Below are 10973 nucleotides of genomic sequence, written 5' to 3' on the forward strand. Positions count from 1 at the left end.
TGCAAGGTAATTCGAAAGCTCATGGGAAGATCAGTAATCAGCTTGACAATATTAAGTAGCAGTGGTTGCAACTATATCAAAAGGATGTTGTTTGTTCTAAGCAACTTCAACGAATGTTAAATTTAGGGTCTCAACAGAATAAATTGTATTTGATTTTATATTGTGTGTTCTAATGAAATTATATTGATCTTCTGAATTGTCATGATTTCATTGACAGCTGTCCTTATTGTATTATTCTTTTTCTTTCTGCTTTTTTCAATAAAAAAATAATAATTCGGTTCTCTACTTTGAAACCTGTATTTGTTCAAACTTTTGCTGGTTACAAGTTTCTCAAGAGCTCTCTACAAGTTTTTCGAGCAATGCATTGTGATCCCTGGATAGACTTGCCATTATCAGTCATAAGTAGTTCAGTCACTTTCTGGAAATCATTGCAGTTGACCTGCCCAGGTTGTAATTTTCACTGTACGGCCACTTGAAACAAAATTAAAGTAGTACAGGGAGGAAATCATTATTACATAGGAACGAACGAACATCTTCCTGACTACATAACGAACTTGTTTATGATGATTCCGAGCACATAGCTCTGATATTCACTTAAGATAGTATTGATCATTCAATTCATTTCACGAAATCCTGAGCTGTCATGTAATGGATGGCCCTTTTCAAGTAAAAGGTAAAAGAAAGTATAGGTTGTATTCTCTATCCAGTACCTGGTACAACTGTATATGTACTCTATGTAGGAATGAATATTTTCATTCTGCCCCTCTATAAAATTTAGTGTTATACTCCTTCGTTGCCAAACTGCTGATTAAGGTTGGAAATAAATTGGTCATGAATCATTTGGGATTGCCAAATTACTTTCACTCCGTGGGCATTCAAATGGGTGAGCTAAGTTACCAAAAACATTGGATATAGGCAATTTAAATAAGTGAACCAGGTCACCTCAAACATTGGATTTAGGTACATTGTTTTGAGGTAAAAGAAAAATGTATGATGGAGTTGCTTATCCAACTTTAAAAACATTTTATGACATAATCGCAATGAATGCCAAGACATAGCATTTGGCCTCTTCATTGCATATACTAGGACATTTAAAGATTCTGTTATGGTCTAACTTTTTTGTACAGGTTTTGCTACTAGACGTGACAATGAGGAACTACAAAAGCATCTGGCGAGAGAGAGTTCTATGCATGTTCTATTAGGGAACTGACTTTGATTAGATTATCTTATAGATAAAGATTGTTTCTTTTATTTCATCATAGATTGTAGAATATGATCTAAAACATTCATGAATTAAAATCTTTTATAGTAACTACATTAAAATTTCTAAAGAAACCTTACTTTATAGCGAACAATCTTCTTGATCTCAAAATGTCTCACATAAACAGCAAGGTTGTGGTGGCAATGTGATGGAGACTAGTATTGAGTTCAAGAATGATTAAAACAAGTTGTCGAACCTGGCAAAATTTGAGAGAGCTTTGAAAGCTGATATGAAAAAGATTCGAACATCCCATCCACTTAAAAAAATAGTTATCAAGCAGGAATATCTGTGCTTGCTAAGCGAAACCTCCCACTTCATATTAATTGTGTCACGAGAACAAGCAACGAATACAGCTCAAAACGGTACAAAATGTAGAAATCTACAAGGATTTAATGCAATCCAGCAGAACGAGCCTAAAATATTTCCCTAGATCCAAAACCAGGAAGACTCCAAGAACGAAAACTAACATAGGAAAGGTTCCGTTACAAATAGAAACAAGAATTCCTCTCTTTATAATACTAACAATCCATCCATACTAAAATTACAGCAGAGGTACACACAATGGGTTCTCATGGACGATACAAATTCCAAACATCCAGACTCTCTAGAAGCATTTCCTGTGAACTATTGATGGACCGGACTCTTCATACTCTGCTTTTGAAATCCACATCTGCAATACACATAGTTGGATATTATTAGTTGAATGAAAATGACTACTTTGCCTATCAAATTCGAATTAAGGGACATAACATATACACATTTCTATAACAAAACTAATTGCTTGGAAAATATCTCTTATTTATCCATTGATGAGCTTAAGGGGATTTCTGATGAATGGTTCATAAGACATAACAATGGGTGAAGATTTTGTAAAAGGGGTTGCAAGCAGGGTGGGTTTAACCATGGAGGAAATCTGTAGTTAAGCGCTGTCAAGCTGGAGTAGTACTAGGGTGGGTGACCTCCCCCAGTGCTTCACCTCTGTGAGCATCACCTAGATCCGATGAATGTCCAGTGTTCCATTTATTCTCATGAGAGATGGATTCATGTGAATTACTACTCATGACATGACTCAATGAATTTGACTTAAAAACTATACAATTAAATCTTAATAGCAATATCACAGCAAAAATCACATCAAATACCTGCTGAAATGTACTCAGAGAAGCCAAAATAGACCCTCCAATCCAGACACTGTATTTCCTTTCTGGAGGTGCCACAACTTTGATCTTCATACTAGTGGGAGCTAATGCAGTAATTTCCTTACTCATACGATCTGCAATTCCAGGGAACATTGTTGACCCACCGCTGAGCACAACATTCCCATACAAATCTTTACGAATATCCACATCACATTTCATAATGGAATTGTATGTAGTTTCATGGATGCCAGCAGCTTCCATTCCTATCAAAGAGGGCTGGAACAAGACCTCTGCACATCTAAACCGTTCTGCACCAATGGTGATCACTTGACCATCAGGAAGCTCGTAGCTCTTTTCCAGTGAAGAGCTAGTTTTTGAAGTCTCCAACTCCTTTTCATAATCAAGAGACACATAGGCCAGTTTCTCCTTCATGTCACGGACAATTTCACGCTCTGCTGTTGTGGTGAAGGTGTACCCACGCTCTGTAAGGATCTTCATCAATGCATCGGTCAGGTCACGGCCTGCAAGGTCCAGTCTGAGGATGGCATGAGGCAGAGCATATCCCTCATAGATTGGGACCGTGTGTGTAACACCATCACCGGAGTCTAGCACAATACCTGATAAGAGTCAAGACAAATGCAAACCAATTAATGAAAGCAGATAATGAAAAACAGAGCATTCAATCGATGCCCACTAATATGCGGACATGAAGTTTAATGAGGTCTCTAATAGGAAGGGCATTAGAGGAAGAGACCCAGTAGCCACCAGGTGGTCTAATGACTGAGTGTTTCGTCTTAGATACTTCTAGTTACTACTTTTAAAAAGCTTCAAAAAATGATAACAGGTGTACTAATAGCTCACAACACATGTACTAATAGTTGATCATTTTTTAGCGTTCTTGGTTGCTGATTGGTCCATTTGTGCCAAAAGTACTGTTTTTTTTGGTGAGCAGCTATTGGGGGTGAACATAACAGGTATCCGGGGAGTGTTTTAAAATGACTCTTTTCGACCACTTCACACTCCATGGCCTCTACAAAGAGATGTAAATGCCCAAATGTTGAAACATTAGCTTTAAACTCTTGAGTCACCTATGAAGGTACACCAGAAAAATCGGCATAATTTAATTCATGATTTAAGAGATCTACGTGCATTAAGTTAGCCTGGACAACTACTAGATTTCTTCCCCTAGAATTAAGTCTAGCAGTTTCTAATATTAGCCAATTGAATATGAGGAGAACATCTCAATTTTGTATAAATCTAATATAACGAAGTTGAAAAGTATTCAGAGACCTTAAGTTTCCTGATTTCATGATAAGAGACCTGAAGGCTTCCAGATTTTGACTATGTTTATCTTTTGAATTTTTGAATCATCGTATCATAGAATATGTAATCAAGGAAGTAGAAAACTATTGTTTAGTGATTTGATCTACCATGAAAATTGGGATTCACGTACTAAAAAGAAGTGTTCCTCAAAAATCATCCACAATGACATGGAGGATTAAATAACATACCAGTTGTTCGTCCACTTGCATACAGAGAAAGCACTGCCTGAATTGCAACATACATAGCCGGCACATTGAAAGTCTCGAACATTATCTGAGTCATTTTCTCCCGATTCGCCTTGGGGTTGAGTGGTGCTTCGGTGAGAAGAACAGGATGCTCCTCTGGGGCGACTCGGAGCTCATTGAAGAATGTGTGATGCCAGATCTTTTCCATATCATCCCAGTTTGTCACAATGCCATGCTCAATGGGGTATTTCAGAGTCAAAATACCCCTCTTGGATTGAGCTTCATCTCCAACATATGCATCCTTCTGCCCCATGCCAACCATAACACCAGTATGCCTTGGTCTCCCAACAATACTGGGGTAAACAGCACGAGGGGCATCATCCCCAGCAAATCCAGCCTTACAAGAAAAAGGAATGCAGAAGATTAAGATACTTTCACTATAGCATCGTACTTTTCAAAACATTTGCTGAATACTTTTAGTCATTTCAGAAGACCCTAGATTGATCATAATTCCCATAGCAGAGTTCCTATTAGAACATTGCAATCTAACTCAATGCCATTGAATTAGATAACAAACAGTGATCCTAGAGATCAAAGTACTTCCACAATAGCGACATTTGTTTCAAAAAACCCTAACTTTACCGTATTGCCCGGTTGCCCATCTCACAAATACAAGATTGCTAAACTGGCTCAATGTGAGTGAAATAGGAAGTTTATTAAAAGAGAAACCTAGATCAGAAACCACCGTTGTGAAAACCGTGAAATCAGATATGGTAGTATACATTATACGATTTAAATAGGCAATAGAAGCAAGAAAAAAATACCAACCTTAACCATTCCAGATCCATTGTCACAGACAATGGGTTGGATTTCGTCAGCTTCAGCCATTCTTGATTAATTGAAAAAGGTACCTGTCCATATAAAGTACATCACCTCACCACAAATCCTAACCCGAATAAGACTAATACTTACAGACCTCGGTGCGTGATCAATCTCATTCAATACATGCCATCATGAAGATCAGATTCAATTTCACAAGCACAAAATGAATTCACTGTGCGATATAGTTAGTGTACCCAAATTTAGATTACATCAATAAACCCTTTTCAGGCATTTTCACAAAAGATAGAGCTTGTAGAAACTGATTAGTGATCACCAATAAAGCAACCTTAACTGCCTAAAACAGACAACAACCGGTATAGTCAAACTGCATACAGACCCCAATTCTTATCCCGCCTCATCGTATCCAATCAATACAAACAAAAGATATCCCACTCATTCTAGCACATATTTCAAATCCATATCCAAATGATATTAAAATTCACTCGTTTCACAAGACATACAATTTGAAGAAATCTGTTCCCTACAAATTGGATGATCTACCTACTCAAATCTGTGCCCAGAAACATGACATTTTCTTGGAGAGTTTCCTTTTACCTAGAATATGGTGAAACAAATCATCATCCCCTTGCAGAACAAACTAGACTTACATGAATATCAAACTACTTAGGGTCCTGAATAACTAACGCACCCATCTAATCCAGACAAAGCTCAAACCCAATTTCACAATTAGATAAAATAAATTCATCTCAAAATTACAGTGAATATTTTCAGAAACTTCACTAAAAAGGGAATGTTAAGAAATCAATCAGCTATAACACATCTCAAATACTGACAGTAATCAGATTGGAATAGGTCTGAATCCATCTGACCGAATCTAAACAATCAAATAAACTCAGACCAATTTCGACAAGTGAATAAAACATCAACGACCATCTCAACAAATCATTAAAATCTATACTCAAAATCATAACACATTCTTTTTGGGGCATTTGACAAATCATACAGTGAAGAAATCTACCGGCTATACGATGGATGATCTTCCAATTTTACTCAAATCTATATCCAATATCATAGAAACAACAAAAAATTCCAGGCATTTCCCTGAACAAGGGATTTTCACCGATTGCACATTGATTACCAAAATGGGTGATCAGCAGAGAAGATGTTTTACTTGCCTCTCTAAGTTGTATTGCGCGACTGCAAGAGTGGCACGGAGCAGATGCTGCAAAGCAAGAGGAGTAAAAGAGGAATTTTCAGATTGTGAAAGAGAGCATTTGGGAGGCAAGAAATAGGCGAGATAGTGGCCCTCGGAGTCACAATCCAGCTAACCGGCCAGCCAGATACACCTCGAAAGTAAAGTACATTCACGTCGTAGTTTGTATGTCTGTATCTTCAGCTCAAAAAAAGTTGTTGGAATGCAGTTTTAGTCAGAATTGATCACACCAGAGTATTTTAAAATGGTTACAAATCTGTTTAAAGAGTATTTTTAAAGCAAAATCTGGTAGAAACTTTTTCAAAAAGAAACTTGGTGCTTTGATTTGAAGGGACCACAGGAGAATTCCCTCTGTTCTAACGGTATAAACAGCATGCTTTTAAAAGCCATAAGTCAAATATAATAGCGGCAAAACTGTACTGTCAACATGTTTGCACCTTGATGATAGCTATGGTCGTTTGTATAGTAGCATTTTATTTTAACTTTTTCTTTCTTTGGGGCCCTTTTACCCACATGATTTTATAGTGGGCTATCATTATTTATTATTAATCATTTTGTTCTAGTTATATTAGCTGAGCATTTTTTTCGAATTATTTCTATTATTTGAATTCTCTCATGCTATTCCAGTATCTACTCTCTTTCATATGTTTTGAGTTTTTAGTAAGAAGGGCTAGTAGGACTTGTAGAAATGTGAAATAACATATTCATTTGTTCATGAAAGTCTTTTAATAGGGGAGATGTGTCAAAAATGTGCACTTAGTCTAATATATGAGATGTTAGTCTAATATATGAGATGTTACTCAATATATTAAAGGCTCATACATGACTGCTTGACCTTTAATACATGTCAAGATATTTGAAAAAAGTAAGACACATAAATTTGAATTAATAAAATCGAGAAAATGAATACCTTTTGGTAAATATTTTTTAATATATGTGCATAAAAATAAGCATTGATTACATTTCTTTTTAGTCAAGCATTAACCCTTATTATACTGGATAGTCATGGTTTAGTGTGTTCCTTAGAACCTTGCATAGCAATTCCTATCCTAACAAATTTACAAAATCCACAAAATGCTCTTTGTATTATTTCTTTCATTTTTGTTTCAGTTTTTGGTGTCAATATTGATGCAAGGACAAGCAAATTCAAGAGGAATTAATCCAACTCAAACCAGCGAACACCCCCAACTCAGAGTTACACATGGAAGCAACATACAAATTGAATAAACAACATAGAAATAGAGACCAGATTATCCACAACCATTTGATATAATCAAATAATGAATCCAAACATGCCCAGTTGTGAGACCTTCAAGGTTACGGCCATATACAAAGAATTATGAATTCAAGTCCAACCTCACATCTTGCCTTCTTCTCTAGGATCTTCTCATGGTCTATCTTCTACCTCATATCATCCTAATCCTCATAATCCTAATAATGATTTCCTACATCAATCCAAGCTCTTTATATAGCCAGTTAAGCCACAAGTTGGCTAGTTAGGCATTTAATTACATTATAGGTCCTCCTTGGAAGAGTAAACCAAAATTATAGCAAATATGAATGAAACTTAATAACAAGTCATATTTAGGTCCACACATGATCCAAGAACATGGCCCAATCTTAAAAAATCCCATTTCCTCATACTAAACTACACAAGATGAAAACTCCACACGTTTTCGCAAACACTACCCGAAAATCAATGTTCGAGGAAAATGGTGATATCTCTTAGCTCCAATTGAATTAGAACTTATCCTTTGAACTAAAGGTAGTACATTAGGTCCTCTACAACCCCTTAAGCTTGCAAAGGCCAATTCATTAAAGAGAGTTGTGCATCCATCCCGAAAGTCACACGTAGAAACCTGTCACAAAAATTGGCATAAACTCAATGCATTAGAAAATGGTCATATCTCCCAACTCATAGTGAATTAAGACTTGTTCCTTTAATCATAGATATTACTCTAGGCCCTCTTCAATCCCTAAAATTTTTAACCTCTAAATCATTGCATAAAATTACTTACAATGCTTGCAATAGGCATGCAGAATACAGAAAAATATCGTTCCAACAGCAATGCTACTTTACAAACAGAGAAATATTTTTTTAAGTTGATGCAAGACTGCTCCAAGACCCAAGATGCTCCTGCATCAGACACTTGGGGTTAATAAAGAATTGATGTCCATGTCAACGACTACTCATATTCTGACCTGAATCATAAAGATCCAACTCAACTTGTGTAATCCAAGAACTATCTTCAATTGGCTTGTCTTTCCACTGAACTAGGTATTCCAAATAATCTTTTTCTCTAGTGCTTTTGCTTATTGTGGTATCCAAAACTCTTTCAATGCCATCAGCTTTCTTCTTAGGATAATTTGGTGTATCAACTGCTTCATGATCTGATTCATGGTACTCATATATGTCTGCAATGTTGAAAATAGATGAAATATCCATATCCTCTGGTAATTCAATCTCAAAAGAATTACCACTTTCAAACTTCTTCAGAATTTTACAAGGCCCAAACTTCTTCATTTTCAGCTTGTTGCAAGTTCCAACTAGAAATATATTCTTCTTCAAGTAAACCATTACTTCATCACCAATTTCAAAAGATTTATGTCTTCTTTTCTAATCTATTCTTTCCTTATATACCAGATTATATTATTCAAGTTATCTTTGACTTCTTGATGTAGTTTCTTCATGAAATCAGCAAATTCTTCAACCTCAGCACTCCTATTTGTTTTCATGCTCAAGTCTCTCGATTATGTAGTTCCCTTAGGATGAAATCCAGTAACAATCTCAAATGGTGTTTTCTTGGTACTTCTATTCACAGAATTATTATATGAAAACTCTACTTGTACCAAAACCAAATTCCAATTAGAAGGCTTATCTCCAACCAAACATCTCAGCAAGTTACTCAAACTTCTATTCACAACTTCAATTTGTCCATCTGTCTAAGGGTGAAATGCAAAACTAAACTTCAACTCTATATTCAGCTTCTTTGAAAGTATTTTCCAAAAATAACCAATAAACTTAGTATCTCTGTATGAAACAATAGATTTAGGCAAACCATACAATCTTACTACTTCCTTGAAGAATAATTTAGCAACATGTAATGCATCAAATGTTTTCTTACAAGGTATGAAATGAGCCATCTTTGAAAATCTATCAACCACAACAAATATAGAATCATTACCCCTCTGAGTTCTAGGTAAATCAAGAACAAAATCCATATTGGTATCTTCTCAAGGTTTATCAGGTACAGGCAAAGGTGAATACAATCCCAAATTTTGACTAGTTCGTTTTGTTGTTTGACAAATTCTGCAACTTCTTACCATTTTTTGTACATCCTTATAAATCTATGGCCAAAAGTATCTCTTTGAAATCAATTTCATTGTCTTATCAATCCCATATTGTCCAGCAAGTCCACCACTATGTTTCTCCTTTATTATGTTTTCTCTCATAGATTCTCTAGGTATACATAACTGAATTCTTTTAAACAACATGTCTTCTTGAATGAAATAATCAGCCCATTCATCACTTACTGATTGTTCTTTACAAGCTTTCCAAGGTTCTGCAAATCAAGATTAGTCTCATATAAATTCTTCAAATCATCAAAACCAAGTACCTCAACTCTCATCTCAATCAACAAATTTCTCCTTCGACTCAAGGCATCAGCAACTTTATTCAACATCCACTTTTATGCTTCAATGAAAAGTAAAAACTTTGCAAAAACTCAACCCACTTCATATGTCTCTGATTCAACTTACGCTGACTTCCCAAATACTACAAGTGTAACGCCCCACCAAGGGATCCAAAAGAATTACCCTAAAGTTTCACTAAGTTTGGTAAACATTTTTTTTTTTTAAAGTAAGAATGTATAACATACACATCAAACACATAGTAGCGGAAGCAATAACATGTAATCATCGACCAACATACATTGCAAGTTACATTTCTTAAGGATCCCAAGACGTTGAGTTACTTTTAAATTTAATTAATTCTAAGTCTAACAACTATCACATACATATGAAAGAATAATCAGAAAGTCCCATGTCCATAATATACATTTGTTCCGAATGCCTCTTGGCAAATTAATTCGGAATGCTCAATCATCCACTGTACAAGTCACAGGGTATGAAAGGCTTAAAATAATATACATACGTAAAAATAGAAATGCATCAACCTCCACGAATCCATGTTACAAAGTACAGTAAAATAAATGAAATCATCCACCATACATGATACATCAATACATCCATAATGATAAAACATCCAAGCACAAAATGAAGGTAAATGCCAATCAAGAAAACTCCAGCCACGGTGACCACGGAACGGATCTCAATGGTAAGAGTAAAAGCACTACCACCCGACCGCGTGGAACCTAAATGGTCCACTTCCACCGCGCTGAGGAGATAGTCCCAAGTCCCAAACAAGGTATCAAAACACAAAATACAAGTACTCTCTAAGTCTGGGAAATCCTAAAAGTATACTAACTCAAGGGTTCCAACATAGATAGACATCTAGACCCAGAGGTACCACAAGACACATAGGAAACCTAATATGCAAGCGGGAAAGTGTCATCGCAAAAGTCACGTAGAAGTTACCCGAGCAATCCCTTAGGAATCCCGGGTCCCTACTGATCCCTGCGGCCACTAGTATCCTCTCGTACTGACGAGGCATACTATGGAGTGCAAGGTTGTAACCAAGTGTTCTTTCTACCCCATCCTAGTCTGTACTAGCACTCAAGGCATGGGAGAGAACATACAATTATCTTATTAGGTTCATTTTCCCTTATTTAGTGTAAATGTTTCCACTTATTAAAACAACTTACAATGGGTTACTCCAGGCAGCCTCTTAGGGCCCCGATCCCCATTGCAAGCCACTTCCCGACTCTACACATAGATAACCTACCCTAGGCTCATGAAATCATAAATCAAAGAATCATAATAAAACCACCTCAGTCCTATATGAGCAACTAAAAAGACATCATAAAAGATAAGCTACAAAATTAAATCAG

The 10973-nt window shown here is 36.1% G+C and overlaps 1 protein-coding gene across 1 annotated transcript; it reads right to left on the minus strand.

The window, feature by feature from the left end:
- Window positions 1-1553: 1553 nt before the first annotated feature.
- Window positions 1554-6302, minus strand: LOC149532813 (actin-like). The gene is made up of 5 exons (XM_089803129.1): window positions 5927-6302; window positions 4737-4819; window positions 3912-4305; window positions 2404-3017; window positions 1554-1931 (listed from the first exon to the last, which is right to left on the minus strand). Exons 2-5 carry the CDS (start codon window positions 4794-4796, stop codon window positions 1866-1868), a joined length of 1134 nt encoding a protein of 377 aa, XP_089659255.1. The 5' UTR covers window positions 4797-4819; window positions 5927-6302; the 3' UTR covers window positions 1554-1865.
- Between the last annotated feature and the right edge of the window lie 4671 nt (window positions 6303-10973).

The sequence above is a fragment of the Cupressus sempervirens genome, chromosome 10 (assembly GCF_028749045.1).
Source record: "Cupressus sempervirens isolate cs-2001-9-10 chromosome 10, ASM2874904v1, whole genome shotgun sequence".
NCBI classification, from domain to species: Eukaryota; Viridiplantae; Streptophyta; class Pinopsida; order Cupressales; family Cupressaceae; genus Cupressus; species Cupressus sempervirens.

Bases quoted from the DNA above. Each gene is read 5' to 3' on its own strand.
- LOC149532813 (XM_089803129.1), bottom strand. From the start codon at position 4,796: ATGGCTGAAGCTGACGAAATCCAACCCATTGTCTGTGACAATGGATCT. The intron at 4,306-4,736 runs GTTGGTATTTTT...TTTTCTTGTAAG, and splicing joins ATGGATCTGGAATGGTTAAG to GCTGGATTTGCTGGGGATGA. The intron at 1,932-2,403 runs GTATTTGATGTG...TGTGTATTGCAG, and splicing joins CTCTGAGTACATTTCAGCAG to ATGTGGATTTCAAAAGCAGA.